The sequence below is a fragment of the Rhamphochromis longiceps genome, linkage group LG16 (genome assembly GCF_057381845.1).
Source record: "Rhamphochromis longiceps isolate RC_006_pf linkage group LG16, R_longiceps_female_GT1.1, whole genome shotgun sequence".
NCBI lineage: Eukaryota > Metazoa > Chordata > Actinopteri > Cichliformes > Cichlidae > Rhamphochromis > Rhamphochromis longiceps.
The window spans coordinates 10,300,445-10,322,910 of NC_140572.1; the positions used below are offsets into that span (position 1 = coordinate 10,300,445).

Below are 22,466 nucleotides of genomic sequence, written 5' to 3' on the forward strand. Positions count from 1 at the left end.
ATGGGGATTAACTGTAATAAATCATTAAAAATCACAAATCGGTTGCCATTGACATTCACAGAAATTCCCATTAACTATTTATAATCAAGGAACCTCATATATATATATGAAAGAGAAATTCAAATGCCACAGGCACTTAGCAGTCTTGCTCTTATATAGGAATTTAAACATTTAGAGCTTTTCTTATGATAATCGAAGTCCCAGGGTTTTGAGTTCTGGGATATTTGGGGTTTTCTAGTTTTCTATTTTTGATCATCTTGTACGTATCTTCTGTACTATTTATTCTTCTGGTTCTTCTGGGTTTGTGATGATTCCTGTTGATTCCTGATCCCTGGGGGCAGGGATAGCTCAGTAGGTAAAGTGGTCGCCCCATGATCGGAAGGTCGGCGGTTCGAATCCACTTAACGGCTACCCTGAGGTACCCCTGAGCAAGGTACCGTCCCTACACACTGCTCCCCGGGCGCCTGCTTAGTGGGCTGCCCACTGCTTCACTGAGTGAATGGGTCAAATGCAGAGAAAAACAAGTAATTTCCCCATGGGGATCAATAAAGTATCCATTATTATTATTATTATTTCTGAGCAGTTAGTTCTCTGATGACTTAGTTTTGTTATCTGTCCGCTCTTGTCTCTGTTTTTTTTATCTTCTGCCTTTGTGTCAAGTTTGTATATCTTAGTCTCAGTTATTTCCTGTTTTATTTTTGATATCCTATGTGAATTATGTTCAGTTTTCCTTCCCCTGTCTCATAACCTAGATTCTGTTCAGCTGTGTTACCCAGGTGGCTTCACTCTGCCCTGATCTCTCCTCGTGTGTTTAAACCCTCAGTTTGCATTTGTCCTTTGTCGTGTCCTCCCCTCACACTGTGTGATTTCCAAGTATCCTAGTTCCTTAGTTCCCTGTGTCTTGTCACTAGTTTTTTCCTTGCCTGTGTTTTTTGTATTTTTGATCATCAGCAGTAAAGCTGCCACCTTTAGTTAATCCTATAATTCTACTCTGTTTTGAACACTAAACACTAAACACTTTCTATGCCTAAGTCTATATAACATTCACACTCCAACTACAACTTAGTATCTTCTCCAAAGGTATGGTGTAGGCTGGAGCCAGGGGCAGACTTTTAGAAGTGAACAACCTGCTCTACCTCCTGAGCCACAGCCAAAATCACCAACACCTTTAATTGAATACAACCAGTTGAGTTGAGATCCTCATCAGACTGACTCAGTTTGCAATGTTGGCAATCTGTCTGCATTTATAAATTAGGCAACAGTTAGTTGCAAAGCTTTGCCAGTTTGTCTGAGAGTGATTGCAGACACAGTCCTGTAAAAGGGCTGACATATACAGAAAAGAAAATGCACTAAGCAGTTTAGTCACAAAGAGAGACTAAGCACCCAAAGCATTCGCATCCATAAAAATTAATGCTCCTCTGGCTACGGAATATTATCAGGAAAAAGTTTTCTAAATTGCAAAATCTGAAAAAGTAAATCCATTTTATCTCATAACTGTTTGAATATCTGAAAATTTTCCTCCACAGAATAAAGTGTGTGCAGTTTTTACACCAACTCTTCCTTTCAGAAGATAGGAGTCGCACTAAACAGCGTTCAGCACACGGCTGAAAAATAAAAGCTGAAAAAACTAAATGTGAAGAAGTAGATATGAACAGTTTAAGAAACAGTGTAGACCTGGTTGATGCTCGGGGCAGCAACATATTCATAACACAAGAACTCAAAGGAGCAGCCAATCAGCATGTGACACACAGCCAGAAAAGAAAATTAGTGTTTTGTTGCGACCTGTCCACGGCCTTCAGTTTGTGGAGCTGGCCTCTGCGTCAGCCGTTAATTGCTATTTGTCCCATTTCTGATGCAGCCTTTTCACAGCTAATTTTAGGCACTGGCTCATTATGAGTCTTACTACAGGGCAGTAACCTGATCAAGTGATAATGAATGTGGAGGAAAAGGAGACAGTGAAAGCAGTAAGGCAGAAAACAAACACTGATGTAACTGTGAGGAGCTTTAGTGTGGCTCAATATGCACATAAAGAACAATTTTTTGGAAGTTTTGCGTCGAGTAATGATCGGTGATATAATTTTGCATTTATTCAATTTAAATACAGCATTAACGTACTTAAAAAATTAACCAATATTTGTCAGTCTATGCTGGTGGAGGTTTAATTGACTAATGCTTTATTAAAGCTGTGTTAGAGTCGTGTTCGGCTGTTTAATCAGCTAAATGGGTTTGCATAAATGTTTCTCTCTTTCTAAGTCATGTCTCCGAACAGAGACGAAAGGCTCTGTGCTCTTTCATAAGCCGCGGAAAACCTGCCAAGATGTTTTTTTTTCAGCCGTTTATACACTGATGGCTATTCAGATGTTAAATGCAAAACGCTTCCTTTTATTTGGTCGTCATTACGGGGTCTTAGCTGGTCTGTTTCGCTGGACAATGATTTGATTGGAGCTGATTGGATTTGCTGCCACGACTGCAGCCCGTCTCTCTCCCTCACTCTCTCTCTCTCTGTCGCTGTGTTTAATGGTGCCTTTCTAAAGGCTTTATTAGAAGTAATTTGCTGCAGCGAGTACTGACTGATATCTGGGCCATGACCCTGTCTCTCAGTTGAAGGGTAAAGAGGGAGTCCCACTCACACTGGAAATGGCAGGCCCTGCACTCCATCCATAGATTAGTCTCTTTACACTCTTTGCTGAATACATTGAAAAGTACTAAGTGTGGGCAGACAGGAAGATCGAAATGACAGTGATTCAAACCAGAGATGTCTTTTGGATGTGAAGGTGCCGGACCTTGTGGATTACCTGACATTATACTTTTAGACAAAAATGAATAATTAACCAGTGAGTCCTCAAAATTAATGACAAAATCTGTTGATGGTTTGTTGTTCACAAATAAGTGCAAAGAGTTACAGTTCTATAGTTAATAGTCCTGGAAACCACCTGGTAGACTGCAGCTACTGTAGCCTTTAAAAGCCATTAAAGATTTAAATCAATCTCAGACAATAGTCAGTGGTTTTAATATTACATGTCACCAAATGCAGCCCATCTTTTGCTTTCCACTGTTTACCTGTGTGCAACCTTAGGCAGATGTACAACCTTGAGGAACATGTACAGTTTCTCACTTTCTGTCTGTTATTTTTAGTCGAAGGAGAGTAAAGCGTCAAATCTCAGGGAGCAGGAGCCACACCTGCTCGCCGTTATTGATGTTTGAGTTTCTAGTCATTGCTCACGCACTGCAAGATTTTATAAATGTGTTTGTCTGCTTGGCAGGTCAGCACCTTTGCAGAATCGTGTTGAAAACTGCCCACAGTTAAAGCCACATTTGAATAACTAAATGACCTCATAAATCAGACGCCCACACAGATAGCAGGAATTAGCGTGTTTCTAATACCTGTTTCTCCTGTTTGCCAGTCGCTTGACTGTGCTCTGAGGATGTGTCAAACTGAGGACGTCACAACAGAATGTACGGAGCCTCAGGTGAATTTAAATCACTCAGACCTTTGCATTCTGGTGGACATAGAACATACAACACTTGTGTAGATATAGGGTAAAGAGGGTGGCTGGGGCAGTTTAGAAATGATGGAATTAGGTGTTAAGCTGATAGGAGAAGCAGCAGAAGGAAGGCAAAGAGTTTGATGACAGGAAAAAAAAGAAACATTTTACCCAGCTGACAGTTACACAGCAGATAAAGCAAAGAATCACTATATGTCATGGATATTCCTGTGGATCTGTGAGTCTTCTAAAGAGTGGCTTCTGAAAAGCAGCAGGGAAATTTGTGACCTCTTACTAATTCGCAGGCTTATGCATCCACCTTTGCTGATGCTGCCTATAACAGAAGCCATTGCACAAGCTTTTTTTTACTGTATAAACTTCCTCTGCTACGTAAAGCTGGGTAGTATCACACATGTAGCAGCTAAACCAGTTTCATGAGTTGTCTATGAAGGTTCTCGATCTGTTGGTGTTTCCATAGATACAGACCGTTCCTCATGAGGATGCTGCTATATACCATGTGTCATGCATATTTATAAAGAATTATAAAGGGCTGCTCACAGAATGTGTGAAGTAGACAGCACACTCTGTGCTCGATCCAATATTTATTGGTTAAAACTGATGTGTAATGGTGCAGATGAGCTCAGTGCAGATAGGCGTGGAGTGTCCTTGCATATTTTTGTGTGCACGTGAAGGATGTGGTGTGAAACGTGTGTTTTCACACTTTACCAATTTAAGAGTCAGTTCTTACAGTCAGTGTGTTTGATGGAGGGAACTAGGCAGGTGGAAAGACCTGATGCACTTTGACTGGGACGGAATTATTATGGCTGGGCAACTGAGCCAAAAACCTTCAAACCACAAGGACCAGGGTGTACTCCCTAACAATGAGGGCCTATACACACTGAGGGATAAACCCTGTGTTGATGACATGGTATTGTAGGATCTGCAGGAAACACAGTCTGCATATAAAGGATAGACGTAGCCATGGTGACATAATTTGTTTTTGGACTCTGTATTTTAAAGCCTCAGCATTAGCATTCTGATTGCCAACCCTAGAGGCCTTAGTCAGCAAACTGCATCCACAAAATGTACAGGTGCACATGTACAAAAAGATACCGGCTAATTAGCCTTCAAGTCACGGTTATTTGTATAAAATTATTCAGATACAAGTTCATTCAGAGTGCTTTACAGAGGGATAGGAAGAGAAAAACAATTTTATAAAGCCTACACAAATAATCATGGTAGAAATATAACAACAAACAACAAGGTAGTTGGGATAATCACCACTAATCCACATTGTCTCTGCTACCAAGCAATATTGAAACTGTAGGAGGACCTTGTCCTCTATATTATGGCCCTGTTTAACAGTTTTAGGTGATCAGGAAGTTTTTTCCATATGAGAACCACCAAAATAAAGGCGCTCGCCAGTGTTACCCTTCTGCCTCTGGCAGTACAGTCTTTAGGTGGCACAAACCCCCTGGAAGTTTAAATTCTAGATGCCTGCCTGCCAAGTCAACCCCGAAACACCTGTGTCACAAGACAGGACTTATTTTATAACATCATTTGTTAAGCCTTAATGTGTGAATGCTCTCCTAATCATAATGTATTCTTACTTGCATTGTCATGACAGTACACTTGCTCAAAACCGACTACATCTCACTGTCTGTTTGTGAGCGCAAGCGGATGAACTTGCATTCAGAAGATTTCCAGTAAACTTGACCTCTGACCTTTACCTTAATTTCAATTTTAATTTCTTCAAATTTATCTGAGATTTTCAGGAGACGCACCAATGGCATCAGTTCAGAAATCCTACCTGTAAACAGAGATGGGCAGTAACGCGTTACTGTAATCTGATTGCTTTTTTCAAGTAACGAGTAAAGTAAGGGATTACTACTGCAAAAAAAGGTAATTAGATTACTGTTACTTTCCCGTAAGCACGCTGCGTTACTGCGTTACTAAAACCGTGATTGTTTTTGCGAGACTGTCTCGTGACAATGACGTAAGCGAGTGCGACGTTCGTGGCAACAGCTGTGTGTAACAGTAGACAGTGTTGCAATAAAATCTGCAAAAAATGAACACATGAAGAAGTTTTCTTTAAACCTCGTCCTTTAATTTTCATCATATTTTATAGATGGTAATAGGCTGATTTGTAATTGTCTTGCAAATGTTCAGACAGTCAAATGTTTGATATGCCATATGACAGCTCTTTGTGGTGGTGGCCATTTTTGTATACAGTGCCCACTCTTCCTGCTTTTTTATGTGTTCTAGCCTCACTTGTAAAAAGGAAGTTTGAGTAGCTGATACAATAATAACCGTAGCACTGTTGTTTTCATTTAACCAGGTTTTGTTTAGGAACATAAAATCCAGATCATTGTTTGTAATAAAACCATTCATTAGGAAGCACAAGCCAGCCTAATACAGCCTGTGGCTGGAATATAACAAGAGTTATTAGATTGGAATTATTAGCTCTGCAGTTTGAGTACGCTTGGTTTTTTCTATTGTAATGTTTTTGGCAATGCCATCAGTGGATACTGGGATCACGAGTACTGTGTGGCGTATTAGTGGCGTATCAGACAGATACTTATCTTTTATGAAAAGCATCTGACTGGTGATATATTTTCAGTTTGGCTGAGCTTCATTGTGGCAGTTTTGACCAGGTCCTTGATCGATGAGGAGTTGCATCGAGAGACAGAGAGGACTAGATTCTAACAGGGGCCCAATCCTCTGGAAGCTTTGAGTAATGTCATATCTTTGTCCCTGTCACTTTCAGGCAGGAAGGGTCTTCCTATTACAGGTATGAAGAGGGAATTTAGCTACAGAGAAACCTTTTTTTGTATCGGAATAATTTTTCCATGAAGTTCTGTGTCTTGCATCTATGCAAGCTCACTGGCTTTTTAAGGGGCTCTCAAATGGCCATGGAGGAATTGCAGTTTTTGGCACTATGTTGGCTCATTTTTTTTTGCATCCAGGAGGTTTCTGCTTGGCTAGAAAAGGTTTATTAATTTCACTAAAAATGCAATGAAGAAAAAAATAAATAAATCGCACCTATATTTTGTGTTAGCACTAATGAATGTTAAAATATCACGAGTCCGAAGGAGCACACAGTTTAAGGCTGTTCAAAGAAACGCAGAGATAAAAGTTGCCATTGTTCTCCTGGATTTAAGCGCTATCTGTCTTCTGTCCTTTAATGTAAATCAGACTGATTCCAGCATGCTGACTATTAATACATCAGCAACCAACTGTCTCTAAATCACTGTCTCTGTAATGCAAAGCTCTGTTGCTGTACAACAAACTGTTAAAGACTCATCAGGACACCATTAAAAGTGAACATTGATCAACTGGTAGGCAGGATATATTTGTCATGTGTTATGTTTTCCATTAAAATAATAATAATAATAATAATAATAATGGATACTTTATTGATCCCCATGGGGAAATTACTTGTTTTTCTCTGCATTTGACCCATTCACTCTGTGAAGCAGTGGGCAGCCCACTAAGCAGGCGCCCGGGGAGCAGTGTGTAGGGACGGTACCTTGCTCAGGGGTACCTCAGGGTAGCCGTTAAGTGGATTCGAACCGCCGACCTTCCGATCATGGGCCGACCACTTTACCTACTGAGCTATCCCTGCCCCATAACTGAATCAGTAAGAATATTGTATTGATTTTATATGATGGTGCTAGTAAGTAACATGCTTATTTAGTCACCTGCCTGGTGATCTTTAACTATTTGACATTTTCAGTTATGTTTCATTCACAATTTTGTAATTCAACACGTACCTTTGTCTGTAACCACTGCATGACAGCTGCCTTCAGGAACTGTATTTTTAGGCTAGTGTTGCAGGCAGCACTGTGCACTGTAACCACAGAAATACAGTGTGTACTGGGATGCATGGGTGAAGTGAAGCAGGAAGACATGACTCCCTTGACACGAACCCTTCATCTGCTCACTGCTGCAGTCAAATGCAGTGAGTGTGGAGTCATGATGTGAAACAAAACCACTTCAGTTTAAAATTCTTTATTTCACATTTTGAAGCATGTGGAGCTTTACAGGAAATTGTGCTCGGCTCATGCTGAAGGAGACAGTCAGTCTTTTAGTATTTACTATCATTTATCGGTGGTCGGTTGAGAACGGGACATCCTCAGAAACACGGTGGCTTTGAAGATTGAGTGGTTGCAGACTTTCATCGTGGACTGTTGCCATGCTCCATTAATGTGTGGAATGTGTGGAAGGTCCCACAACACATTTTAAGAGAACGGGAACACTTTGTGTCTAAAAGGAGCTAAAATTTATTCTGATTAATGGGTCATTTTTTTAAAGAAGGCCATCCTGACCACCATTGGAGACCGATTAAGACCACGTGTGTCGCACTTTAAAGAGCAGCAACATATTTCTCAGCTGCTGATGCTACTTATGTTTGCCTTTTCCTGTAGGCTAATTGTGAGAATGATCGTCTTTGTCCTTAAAGCTGCAGTCAATGCCGGTTTCACCACTAGGGGCAGACGTCTGGCAACACTAACAGGGATTTATACTTCCGTGTTAAAACTATTTTGTAGGTACGTTATAACCACAAACCTTTCCAAAACCCTACACTGTAACCTGGCATGCCTCCCTGGAAATGCAGTCCACAGCCACTGTGATTGGCTACTGTGATTTGTAGTTATACACAGTAGCGGGGAGTGACACAATACCAGTCACCACGTCAGTGTAGGGAATAACAATCATATCCTCAAAGGAAAGGACAAATTAACTTTCAGAACTAAAGTTAACTTCAAACTTGTAGCAGTAGTGGTGGGTATTGTGCAGGCAAGTTCTTTCTAAATTTTTAAAATATACTCTTACTAGCGCATGATGAATGGTCAGTTAATCAGTACTCAGTCACACAGAATACTCAGTAGCATTTGTTTCTAAATGATGACTAAAACAAAAGTAAGGCACAAAGTTAAACCACAACAAAAAGGAGTGTAAAAGAAGCATTTGAGCGTGGAGTCACTGTTAAGAATAGCTTTAGTGACTCCAGGAATTTTGCACATCAAAGTTCTTTGCACATTTAACTTTGTTTTACACCAAACTGAACACTCCTTAATATCCAAATATGAGAACGTGCACATGTGTGATCATTCACACACAGCTCATGTGTGTGAATGATGCTGAGATCAAGTGAGCTCATGAATAATAAACAGGACATGCATTCAACCGTTAATATTTCATGGTGCGTGAAAGTGAGCAGAAATGCATAGCAGTTTGGCGTGGACCTGTCGACTGTCAGAAGAGGGATGCAATGGACGGACAGATACGCAAAAAATAAGAAAGGCAATGAGGGCCGAAGGTTTTGACAGACTTGTAACAGCAATTACAACATTTGGAGATTTTTCAAGGCAAATTCTATGTTAATAAGTTTGGTTTACACTTCATTTTAGCTTCAATGTGCGAACTTCTTTCACATATTCATGACAGACGTGACCAGCAACTCTGTAAGGCTGTTTAGCTAAATGCTAACTTGCTAGCAAGCTAGCAACATCAAAGTGTCTTCAGATTAGGGTTGCCAACCGTCCCTTAAAAAACGGAATCGTCCCGTATTTAGAAACAAAAGTACACGTCCCGTATTGAGCTAATAAGGGACGCACTGTGTCCCGTAATACAGTGAGAATCAAAAGTAGTCTATAACTTTTAATGGAATTCACGCTTTGTTTGAAAACATAATTCCCAGCCCCTCTCCTGCTTTGTGACCAATGAGCTGACAGCACACTTATGGCAATTCGAGTATGACAATTCAGATTACCGCTCATCTCATTGGTCGAGGAAAGGTCGCTTGCGGAGAAAATACCGGAAGACAACAGATGACCACAACAAGAAGCATGGCCAACAGGGAAACAAACGCCGACACTGCGGTGCAAGTCTCGGACAACAGTACACCTAAAGCTGGGCAGACACTGTCCGATTTTTTCAGTCGCGCGATTCAGCTCCTGCTCAAACTGCACGATTGACTCGCAGGGGTTAGAAGTTGGTAGGTCACGATGCAGGGTCTCACACTATACTGCCCGATGCTCTGATGCGACCTGAGTGCTCACACTGTGCGTCCATAAAATTAAGGTTATAACAGAAAATCTGTCGCTCGCTCTCCCTCTCTGTCTTTCACTCACACAGACACGCCACCACCACCATCAACTTTGCTAAATTGCTAATGAAAAACATTGATCAGGCAGCTGTGATTGAGCAGCAATGTAGATCCAACTATTTTCACGGTTGTTGTGGTCGTGATAATTTTGTGATGCCACATCGAAAAGGTTCGGGTGAGCTTTCCAAAGTTCTACAAGTTGTGCCTCCATCGCTGGTGTCCAGATCACACGCTGCACTGCCGTGCATCTTTTTCACCGACGTTTACGTGTTTGCGCGTGAGCAGTGTCACCACAGCCGCTTCTCGTTACCCCACGTATACTAAACGATGCACGATGAAGGCCAAAATCGGGCCGATCACCAAATCGGTCGCACGACTCAAAAATCGTCTCAAAATGGGCCAAAAATCGCACAGTGTAAGCCCAGCATTAGAGCAGCAATGTTTGTTCGCTCAGGGAAAGAAAAAAAAAGGCTGCAAAAGTACAGGGAGGAATGGGAAAAGGAAAACACCTGGCTGGAAAAGTGCACGATAACACCTATAAAGCGCACTGCACTGTGTGCCGGCGCACTTTTTCCATAGGCATGCTTCTAATGGTGGGCACATGAAGAACATGAGGGGCGTGAAAGCTCGGGGAACCCTTAACCAATTTCTTGTCCACCAGGCCACGGCAGAAGCAGATATGGTATGTAAACACTGGTTTGTTTTTTTTAAACCCTCTGGTTAAGGTTAATATGGGCATGTGCAGTGAATATCAGCGCTATGTGGCCAGAAGTGTGATAATATAATTTATTTTGTGTAATAAACAACTGCAAGGATAGATGATTACAACAAATAGATCACTAATACATAAAAGTAATACATAGATTAATGATGATGAGTTATGATGCGTAATCACGGGAACAAGCGGGTTTACAAACAGGAGCAGCTGATTAGCATTAGAAAAGCTGAAATAATACCTCAACTGATATGTGCACTGTTACAAGAATATTTTTCGTTCTATTGTTTTCTATTAATTTATATAATTTTAAGTTAAGCAGGACAGAGTTCTTTTAAAGAAAGATTTACTTATATTCTCAAAAGTTAAGCATGACAGGCTTCTGTTTAAGAAAGAGACCTGTTTTACTGTGTTAATGTTGTCATTTTGAGCTAAAAAATAAATGGCTAAATGATCATTTGTTTCCCATAAGGTCATATCACAAAGAATATGCATCTGCTTAAATCAAATTCAAGTCAAATAGTTAAAAAAATAATTTCACACAAAAAAATTAGCTACAAAATTCACCACACTGGGAAGGGTGAACTGGGTTGCCCGGTCCTGGCCACGAGGTGTCCCTTATTTATTTTTCAGGGAGTTGGCAACCCTACTTCAGATCATAGCCGTTGTGATATACAGATGAAATGTAATTGACTTGAAGTGATATTAGTTGGTATTATTCACTGTACTCGAGTGGTAGAGCTGGTTTTGTCTGAATCTTTTCTTGTAACATATGTTCTTTAACTCACTAGCAGTCACCCTTTGAGAATACTGTAGCACAAACATATTGCTGTATAATAGATATACAGTCTAGCTGTTCAACTGAAAATGATGTCTGCAGCTATAACAAACTTAAAATAGACTGTTTAGGGCTTAGAGGCATGTACAGAATAAGATTACTTTAAGTACTTCATCCATTTATTGGTGAGAGAGAAAAAAAGAACACTTGAGCCTTCAGACACCTGAGAAAACATATCAAACATGAGGTAGTTTTCAAGGCTGTGATGGTACATTACATCTCCAAACAGACACATGCTCGCATTCAGCACACAGAAAATTAGACAGATTAGCCAAAGCAGGTCGAGACAAACGAGCAAGCAGCTGAAAAAAGAGACAGTTGCTGTAGACGGTACATGGCTGGAGGTGTTTGCTTCAGTGTAGATTTCAAGTAACTGCCTGCTGTGGCCCATTAAACATGTGATTCTTACCTGGATAAAGAGTGTGTTTGTGTTTGTTTGTGTGCGTGTGTCTGTGTGTTAGTGTTAAAGTGTTGTGTTGCTCAGAGAAAGCAGAGAGAAGGAGATGATAGCAGCTCTGACTGCCTCTTTGTCAGCTTGGACAGTCTCGGTCGTTGTGTCCTTGGGCAAGACACTTCACCCGTTGCCTACTGGTGGTGGTCAGAGGGCCCGATGGCGCCAGTGTCCGGCAGCCTCGCCTCTGTCAGTGCGCCCCAGGGTGGCTGTGGCTACGATGTAGCTTGCCATCACCAGTGTGAATGTGTGTGTGAATGGGTGGATGACTGGTTGTGTAAAGCGCTTTGGGGTCCTTAGAGACTAGTAAAGCGCTATACAAATACAGGCCATTTCTTTACAGAAGCTCTCCATCAAACAGATGTCTTTGCATCACTGCCACCATCTTGCTCATGCAAACTCAGAAACTCCTTTAAAGCCACCTCAACTTTTTATATCAGCGACTCAGCACATCTCCTAATATTCATTCTTGATTACTATTGTTAGGTAAACTTGCATGTTGTAATTCTTTTACTGGTGAAGCTGTAATCAGTGTTTTGGTAGAGCTCATCTGCAATGTCGGTTGGCAGATACTGATATCACCATGTGGGTTTTTTTTGTTTGTTTTTTTTCAAATAGATTGCAGCAATGACTATTGCTTAAAGTATTCTGAGAACTTTGTGCAATACATGTGGTAAAGTTTGCATCATTATTGAACAGACGGTGTTGTTGAGTCTTGCACTGTCTTCACTGTAAGCTGCTGTTTGTAAAATACATATATATTTGTTTCCCTTTTCCAGTGTTGGTTAGTAACGGAATACATGTACCGCCGTTATGTATTTAAAATATAAAATATGAGTAACTGTATTCCATTACAGTCACCGTTTAAAAAGGTGGTATTTAGAATACAATTACTTTGTTGAAATAAATGGATTACACGGCGGTATTTTCCTGTTTCATATTGTCGCGGGTCAGGACTGTTTGGGTTTTGTTTGACAGCTACGTTCTGTTGTTCCAGGCGGCAGCGTTACGGTTGCCACGGTTACAGGAGACGCTCTCTCTCTGCGTGTTTCCTGGGTGAGAGAGCGCATTTTTTGTTGTTGTTGTTGTGCTAAGCTAATAGGGAGAATGCTACAGGCATAGCTCTAAACTAAAGAATGTAGCCTCATGGGCAGTGTAGTCCGTGCTGCAGGGAGATGTGCCCGTGAGCGCGAGGAGGGAGAAAAAGGCGAGTGGAAAAGTACAAGTTGCCATCGAGCAGAAACGGGAGCTGGAAGCATGTAAATATAATAATAACCACTGCAGCCAAGAAGAGTGCCTGATGAGCCCAGTTGTAAGTAAGCTATTAAGACTCGACTGTACACTGTGTTCGTGTTTTCCTCCGAAACAATAAGTTCCGTTGGAGCAGCCTTTCAACGCCTCTTTGTCTCTTGCAAGCAAAGTTGACCCAGACAACAAAGTAAAGCTGTTTTTCGGCTACGAGCCCGACACAGAACCTGCCGTATTAGTCAGAGGTCCCTTTACTACGGGTTCGGAGCCGCGGACCTTCAGTAATAGTAATAAATATCACAGCAATAGTACATTAACGTAGTTGTAAACAGCATGATAATATATTAAGTAATCCAAAGTATTCAGAATACGTTACTCTCATCGAGTAACGTAACGGAATACATTACAGAATACTGTAGCGGGTCAGGGCTGTTCGGGGTTCTGTTTGTACAGTTGTGTTTTGTTTATGTTGCCATGGTGACGGGTGACGCCCTCTGGCTGCGACAGTGTGTCCTTCCGGGGTCAGAGGGCGCCCTTTGTGTTGTTGTTGCTGTCACTACCCGATCCGTACCGGAAACCCGATCGGTACCCCGCATGCGCAAATCTTACGTCACTTCCTCTCTTTGCGACATTCAATATATTTGAATGATGCGGTTAGCGCCCAGTTAGCTCCTAGCATTTCTCAACAGCTCTGCCTTCTTTTCGACTGCCCGGGACATTTAAACAATGGATAATCCGTATACAAAGAAATTCATGCTTTTCTCCTCAACAGAGAGCGTCCCCCGATTGAGCAACAGCGCCGTAAAATAAGAAGAATGGCGCCTAATTACAGAGTTAATAATGCAGACTTTGTAATATCTCACGTGTAGATTCATCAGCCAGATGAAGTGTTTACTGACAATTGACAGTGATAGCGCACATCATCATCACTATTCCAACAATCCTCTCCTCACAGACAAGCATAAACACACTCGACTATCGCTAAATCAGATTTAACACACATTTGTAATGACGATAATTCAGTTTATAATAGGGTTTATTCGCTCGGTCAGCAGGTGGCGGTATCCTCGTACACTGGGGAGTAAACTGCCATTAAACGAACAGAAGAAGAAGAAAACACTGCACATGCGCGGTACGGATCGGGTAGACCCGATTTGTACGGTCAGACTTTACACATGCGCAGTAAGGATCGGAGAGTCCTGATCCGTAACTTTCTTTTTATTTTTCGTTTTTGTCTACATTGTACTGAAATGCTTCATTATTGCAAACATTTATTGTTATTCTTAACATCTTAACAGATACTCTGACCCATAACTATCGTAAAACGCTACGACCGGAAGTAGAAACCTTTCGCGCATGCGGGGTACCGATCGGGTTTCCGGTACGGATCGGGTAGTGACAGTTGCTGTGCTGTTGCCGCACTGAGCAGTTAGCTAGCGGCACTGTTCTTCTGCAGATGTCAATAAACGGCTGTGTTCCCTGGCTAGCTCACGGGAAGCAAGACCAAACGATATCTCCGTCTCCTCCTTGTCTGAGCTCGCCACAATACATTTTAGGGCATGTATTCTGTAATCTGTAATGGAATACATTTTAAAAGTAACCTTCCCAACACTGCCCTTTTCATTGTAACTCTAACCAACTATGCATGCCGTAATCTCTCCTGATATGTCAACATTGAGACTGCAAAAAATTAAATGCCTTTCTGAATAAAGCAACAATGTAAAAATGCTTTCAGCAGACAATGACTGCACTGGCTTAAATGTAAAATAACCAATGACAACTAAGCCTTATAAAACTGTATATTTTTAGAAGATAGGAAACATAGGGCAACTCTCTGTCTGTAGAAGACCATGTTACATTGGAATGGTATTCATTCAAAGACAATATCTGATGATGTTAGCATGTACATGCGTGCTAAAAAGGAAGTACTAAAACCGAGTAAACAATGTCATTCAACAGCTTGCAGAAACACTTTTAGAAGGAGTAACTTCAAGTTGCTTGAAGTGCTTGTTTTCTAATTCGATCAGTTTCTCACATTATTGCAGAGGAATTTTGGCCCACTCTTCTCAACAGTGTTGATTCAGTTCATTGAGGTTTGTAAGCATTTGTTTATGCGCAACCCTCTTATAGTCCTACTAGAATATTTTTGTTGGGTGTTGTTGAGCTTCAGATCATTGTCCTGTATCTGTCAGACAGACAGTCTTACATTTGACTTTAGAATAATTTGTTATACAGAGGAGTTCATGGGTGACTTTTTGACTGCAAAGTACAGATGTCCTGTAGCTGCAAAACAAACCTAAAGCTTGACAATGTGTATGAAGTGTTTGTGCTGAGATGCTGACTTTGGTTTTTGCCAAACGTGGTGCTGTGCATTACGGCCAAACATCTGGCCACTTTGGTCATGTCTGTTCTTCCAAACAAATCATGCTTGTTCAGTCTTTTTTAATTGTATAAAACTTTTTTAAAAAGTTACAACTTTAACATTTAACTTGCTAACTGAGACCTGTAGAGCCTGATGTGTAGTTCTTGGGTTGAATTTGCTTGGAAGATTGGTCTTATATAACTTCCACTTGTCAACAACTTTAAATGATGGACTTCAAATTGTTTGGAATTAGCCTTATAACTCTTCTCAGACTGATTGGCAGCAAAGTTTTTCTCTTTAAGTCTTTGCTTTGTATCTCCTACATACGATTGTGTTGAAAAAACCTGAACTCCAGACCAGCAAACCCCTGCTTTTATAGAGTGCTTAATACTTTTTCATAGACTGCTTCTGTACTTTAGCTTAATTTTGATGTGTCACATATTGTTGTTCATCTGAGGCTGTATTTTTCATAATTTAAAACCTGCTAAGGAACAGAGTTTCTTTTTGCCATAACTGTAAATGTGTTTTCCTTCATCCCCACTTTTCAAGCCTCTCTGGAACAAAAAAATAGTTTTATTCAGGCAAGCTTGAGATCTGGATCCAATCCAATCCACAACTTTACTGATTTGGCTCATTTTCACTGCTACCATCGCATCTCTTTCAGAGAAAAAGCTATAAAAGCAATTGTGAACTAGAAAGATTTGCATTTCCTGCAAAAATGCAGTGTGGATGCTTTAAAGCTGAAGCTGTATGCAAAAACTAGCTGAAAAAGCTGAAAAGTTGCAGAAATTGTAAAAACTTTGCAGAAGCAAAGGAACTTTGCTAAAATGGAATAACTTAGCAGAACTGCAATATCTTAGAGGAAACATAATACTTGGCAGAAATACAATAGCATAGCAGAACTTAGCAGAAATATTGTAACTTACCAGAAACATGATAACTTCTCAAAAATACAAGAATTTAGGAGAAATAGTATAAGATAACAGAAAGAATATATTTAGCCAAAAATACTTAAGCATTACAGAAACACTATGATTTAGAAAAATAGTACAACAGAGCAGAAATACTGTGATTTACCAGAGACACTGTGATGAACTATGAATATTGTAATTTTAAATCAATACTATGTTTTAGCACAAATACTATAATTTGACAGAAATACTATATTTAGCACAAATCTTATAAAATAGCAGAAATAGTATGATTTAGCACAATAGTAATAACTTAAACAGAAAAATTGGAAAAGCAAAATGGACAGCTGAAAAAATGCTGAACATGCTAAGGGTCCCTCAAATATACTTGTTAAATGAAAAAAATTGGCAAAAAAAAAATATAACAGCCACACAATCACAAATATGGACACATATGGAAACACACATGCACAGAGAGAGACACACACAAGATCCAATTCAGTCAACCAGTCTAAATATATTGAATTTGAATCTTACAATGAGATCATCCCATAAAAAGGCTTCCTCTCTCTCTCTCTCTCTCTCTCTCTCTCTCTCTTTCTCTCTCTCTCTCTCTCTCTCTCTCACACACACACACACACACACACACACAGAGAGAGAGAGAAGTAAGTTTCTAGCTCAGTCAAGCAGCCTTGGAGCTGCTGAATTTGAATCCACCAATCAGAGAGCCTGTGCACTTTTTCCCGCCAAAACAGGTGCACGCAGCACAGAGAGACACAGGATTTTTGCAGTCTATTTCTCATAATGACGACTCCCCTCAAACAAATGACCATTTTCGGAAACCCAGCAAAAATACCTACGTTTTGATGTATAATTTGTGGAAGTTGAGTGAAGATTGAGCAAGTAGCAAGAAGTTGTTCGGACATGAAGAGAAGACTGCAAAACCTTCAGTGGCACACTGGAAGCCAAGTGCATAGCAACCATAACAACGCATGTATTTTGTGAAAAATCACAATTTTGCAACTGAAAACTTTAAGAGGCATAAAGGTAAAACGGTAAAAGATTTGAAAAAGCTGAATCATACCTGAATAGCCCAATAATTTGAGAACATTTTAAAGTTTGAATGGTTGTTCTACGTGAAAATATGAGGAAGTAGTTAAGTTTCAGAAACAAGCAAATTTTAGCAGAATTGCAGAAGTTTCCCATTCATTTCAATGGGACAAATTAAGCTTAATATTTTAAAAAGTATAATAGTGAAAAATACCAAAAGACATAGCAGGAATTAGCAGAAATAGCAGAATATTTTAAAATTTGAACGGTGAAAATCGGCTGAAAATTGTGGAAGTAGTTAAGTGCCAAAAAGTGTACGGAAGTCCCAAGAGGAACTCAATAGTGTGGATGCTTAAAGCATCCACACAATTACCTGCTGAGCAGCAAACCAAAGTCATTAGGATCTGGAGTTTGTTAATGTCACACACAGTGTTGTGTCAGTCAACTTTGTGGATGTCGTTATTATTCTTTTGTGTGATTTGAAATTTTATTGACTTTTATTGACACGTTTAAACGTAACTTCTGTTGGCTTCATAAATAATATGCAGCATTTAAACACATGTAAGTCTAATTTGTGACTAACTGTGTAGCATAAGCAGTGCAGTATCACATTACAAGAGTCTGCTATACAGTGACGCAGTCTGCTGGTGGTGCTGGAGACAAGGCCGTCTTCGGAGCCAAACTGCTATTGTGCTAAGTGCCTTTTTTATGCAAGATAAATCATTCTTAAACGTGTGAACTTCCTGCGATGCTGCAGCGAAGCAGCCTCCTCAGCCTGTCAAAAGCCTTTGCTTCATCCACAATCCCCCCGCCGTATCGCCGGGGACCTAATTCTGCCTGCAGGATGTGTGTGTGCTTAGGTTCGCCTGTCTTTGTGAGGACATTTTTCTCAGGTCCTCATTCCTTTATCAGGCTCTTTCAAGGTTAAGATGTGGTTTGAGGGATCAGTTCGGGGTCTAGGTTAAAGGTTCGTCTCTTTGGAAATGACTGTGCATCTTTGTGCTCTGATATGTGAGAATCATCCATCTTCATTTACTTTAAACACGTGTCCTATATGCTCTACACATGTAAATCTTCAGTGCGGCGGTATTTGATTGGCTGCCTCCTCAGTGCTGAGACTGTGCCAGTGACACAAACAAAACCGATCTGTTCTGATGAGGCCTGCAGCAAAGGCAAACATTTTCACTGAAACTGCAAATATTGTCCAATCATCACATTTATAATTAAGATTTATGACTGCAGCGAGAAAAGTGTACATTTTGGAATTTAACTTTCGGCCTCCCTAAACCGCACGTCGTAGTGTGCGGTCATTAATGAAAAGTCATCGATATGATTGTGTCTCAATTAAAGCAGGATGTGTTGCGGGGCTCAGCTGGTTTCCTGGTGTCAGATGTGAATAATGGTGATTACTGCAGAGCAGAGTGGGCTGACAGAGAGAGAGTGAGGGCAACGTGTTCAGCATGTCAAACACTTTGAATCCTACATCAAAGATACAGTCTACTCCTGACAAATGCAGCTTCGAGATAGGACGACCTTTTATAGTCCTCTAAAGACACATACCCTTTTTTTCAACATATTTATAGAAATCATCATTCTTGTTGTTGGGTGATTTAAACATTACCTGCTTAATGAGTCCAAAGCACATGTGGGTCATTTTTCACATGTGTCAGTAATAATTACAGCCAGAAGGACCTTCTTTTCCCTCTATTGACTGCTGCTCTCATAATTTAAACACCAGCTCAGTGTAAAATGTGAAAAACCGAGGAAATGGAAATCTTGCTGCTGTTCTGACAGATGGAAACATGCCAGCACCAACATATAGGTCATTAATTAACCCACCAAAGATGAGCCTCAGCAGAGTCAGACCTCATTAAAGCACATCTAATATGCCACTGGAGTGCCACTAACTCTGGTTGCTGTTGTACACAAAAACACAAAATGTAAATAAAAGATGGAAGTAGCCCATTTGGAAGTTTCCTTACATTTGGCATTTTGTCCATTGCCATCTTTATATGTTGAAACTGGACGTAAGCAAGGAGTTGATCAGGCTGAGAGTCGACTAGTCGGTGATGAAGCAATGGCATAAAGTGCATCCTGCTTTAGAATCTATTTTACTCTAAATGGATCTTGAATTTACTAAATGAATGCCATGGTGTGTTCAGGAAGACTTTAAAATATCAATTGAAACTCTAAACTCTTTACAAATTTGTTTTCTAATGTCATTAATCATTGAACAATGAAGTCATACAAATATATAATTTCAAAACTACTTCCTACTTGACTTTTCAGATCTGAAGGTTAGGTCTATCTGAATTATCTCTGGTTTACCTTAACACTGACAAGAAAAAAAGCAAACTTGTTTTAAAGTCTTTCCCTTTATAAATTTAAATGTAGTTTATTTGCTTTCTGTTTCTTTTTCTGTTAGTCCAGATAAAATGACATCCCCAATAATGAGTTAAATTACCAAGAGCCAAAATGTTGCTCCGCACTTCCCCTGTGACACTAATTGGACCAGTGGAGGCTAGTTAGCATTGCTTGCTAACCTTCCCTTCCTTAGTGGCAGTGCATACTGGGGTCTCCAGCCATCAGTGACCCATAGCATAGTAAATTAGTAAAGAAAATAGCTGGCTGGTCCTTCGAGATCAAAATGTAATTTTCTTGAGTGTTCTATTTAAATGGCAGAATAATTAGATTACATGAATCAATAGAGTGCCATAAGCAGAGGCAAAATACATTGATACACATTAAAAACACAGCTTATAGCTGTACCACCCTGAGCACACCCATCCCGTCTGATCTCAGAAGCAAAGGAGGGTCAGTCCCGCTTAGTATTTGGATGGGAGACCGCCTGGGAACACCAGGTACTGTAAGCTTGGGGTGGCTGTAGAGCAGGTCATCTGCTAATTGGAGAGTTTATGGTTTGATCCTTGGCTGCTCCAGTCTTTGACAAAATACTAACTCCAACTTGGTCTTTGATGCTTCTGTCATAGAGTGAATGTTATATTGAAAGCACTTAAGCATAGAAAAATGCTGACGTGAGTGACGCAAGTTGTATAAAGTGTATTGAGTGCTCCAGCAGAGTAGAAAAGCACTATGTAAGAATCCATTTACCGTTCAAAACCCAAACATTTCAACCAAGAGCTAAAACTTTAAGTTCTATACATATACGTTATGCAGTAAATGCAGCAAAGGGGGAAAATGTAACACATCGTCTTTGGATCATGTCTGCACAAAACCTCATTGCATCCTGGCTTATAGTTGTTGATATAGCTCAATGTGGACCAAAGTGGTGGGTTGACTGAAATTTATACTGAATAAGAAAAGCATAATTATAGAAACGGTCACAGTGGGTGTCAAGACACAGGAACAATGGTGCTGTTGTTGCTTTGCATGATTCCTGCTTGTAATTGGTATGGATGCAGCTGAAAAACCGGCCTGTCACACAGAAATGTGGGATTTGTTCAGCGTCACCGAGCGCTGTCAGTTTGTTCCTCTGATGTTCTCCGTGTGGCGTCGACAGCTCGGCTCAGCGCAGGGGTGGGAAACTGTTAATGAGCGAGATGCCGGCCCACTAACAACACACATAAAGTGTGTGTCTGTGTGCGTATTAAACAGCGAGAGAGGAGTTCATATCGCAGTTCTGTGTGTTTTCTAAGATTAGAAACTGCTGCTTAAGTGTCAGTATATGTGTGTGTACGTGTGTGTGCTTTAAGCTTCTTTTCTTGGTAGAAAGTCAGCTGGGATTGGAGCATTTCTTCCTAATTGCCTAAAGATTTCTCTGCTCTTGCATCAACTTCTGGCTTAGTGATTCATTTCCAGTCTCAAGGATTTTTTTTGGACTTTGCCATGTTTCAAAGTCCTTAACTTCCTTTTTTTTGTATTCCAGAGGTGGACTGTGACTGTGGCTTGGAGTGGATGGGCCCCTGTGTTCTCCCAGCCAATAATCCATCCCTCCATCTTACCGTCAGCCGGAGGAAAGATCTGATGACAGGACTGCAGAGAGTGGAGAGAAAAGACCCCCTGCTATGGCCAGTGGTACATATTGAATTTACTGTACTTTCTGAAGATAGGCCAACTTTGTTAGGCCATGTTTTTCTTCTGTGTGTGTGTGTGTTTTTTTTCCTTTTTTTGCAAGAAAGGAGAGAAAAAACTTTGCCAGGATTCTGTTGGGAAAGTTTCCCAGAGATAGCATAAATCCACGTGGAAGACAGTCCTCCTTGTTGAAGCCTTTTCTCCACATTTGTATGCCTGATCTGTCAGTTACAGGGGATTGAAAGTATCAAAATAACTTCCTCTGACCATTTCTGAGTTCATCTTCTGTGACAGCAATACTCGGCTGTTTGACATATTTTGTCCCCGGTTGTGCTCTGCAGTCTCCTTTTGTTATCGTGAATGGATCTATTTTCTACAGCAGAATTTATCACAGGAGCCTTCAGGAACTCCTGCAGCTAAAACTTTGCTAAGTTAACACTCAAAGTGTGCCGGCTGATTCTGAAAGACTCGTTATAAAACACTTGTGAGCTTGGCTTAATACTTCGCTTTCTGTACAAGACAGTCACACTGGTAGCTTATTGAAAAGCAATATCGAATTTTGTAATACGAGCCATCCCCACACTTTTTAAAACCCTTTCCCAGAAAATATTACCTTCTCATTTAATGCAGTTTCATCCTGTATTGCATTCAATGTGTTTTGCTTGTCTCTGCTACAACAGCTGATGGTGTAGGCAACCTGGGTGCTGAGCAGAACCACATTAGTGTTCCTGTCGCTGATCATGGAGCCTGGGCCACGGCCATGAACAACCTGGGCATCATGCCCATGGGCATCAGCGGGCAGCAGCTGGTTTCAGGTACCTTCTACTCTCAACTTTACAAAATTTATTTCACTGGAAACCATCGATGGTTAATTATATTGAATATTTTTGTTGTATGCAAACTTTTTATTTGACTTAAGGATCAATGAAAGGATTACACCCTAGCAATTATCATCATCTTTATTACCCTTTATCCAGCCCATCATCATCATATATATATATATCCCAAGCTGATCCCAAGGATGGATATGAAGGTTGATTTAGGAATATTTTAAAGGGCTGGTTCTGTTTATTCAGAATCATATCCTTACCCTACAAACTTCCACTCTACATTGTCCAACTTGTGTTACTGAGGTTTCACCAATGAATTTTTTTGTCACACTGGTGATTGATTCTGTTCTGACACCCAGGTTCACAACATTTTCTGAACTGTTTAGATTACCAATAATTAAAAGTTCTTGGCTCATTTGTCTCATTCATTCA

At 40.4% G+C, this 22,466-nt stretch overlaps 1 protein-coding gene across 2 annotated transcripts in view; it reads left to right on the top strand.

The window, feature by feature from the left end:
• The window catches only part of enox1 (ecto-NOX disulfide-thiol exchanger 1), a 156,273-nt gene that overhangs the window by 77,986 nt on the left and 55,821 nt on the right, over window positions 1-22,466 (top strand). For both annotated transcript variants that reach the window (XM_085384869.1, XM_085384868.1), the window contains exons 3-4: window positions 21,059-21,207; window positions 21,885-22,019. In XM_085384869.1, the coding sequence (XP_085240995.1) occupies window positions 21,198-21,207; window positions 21,885-22,019 (145 nt within the window). In that variant the 5' untranslated portion in view covers window positions 21,059-21,197. The remainder of the gene's footprint in view (window positions 1-21,058; window positions 21,208-21,884; window positions 22,020-22,466) is intronic.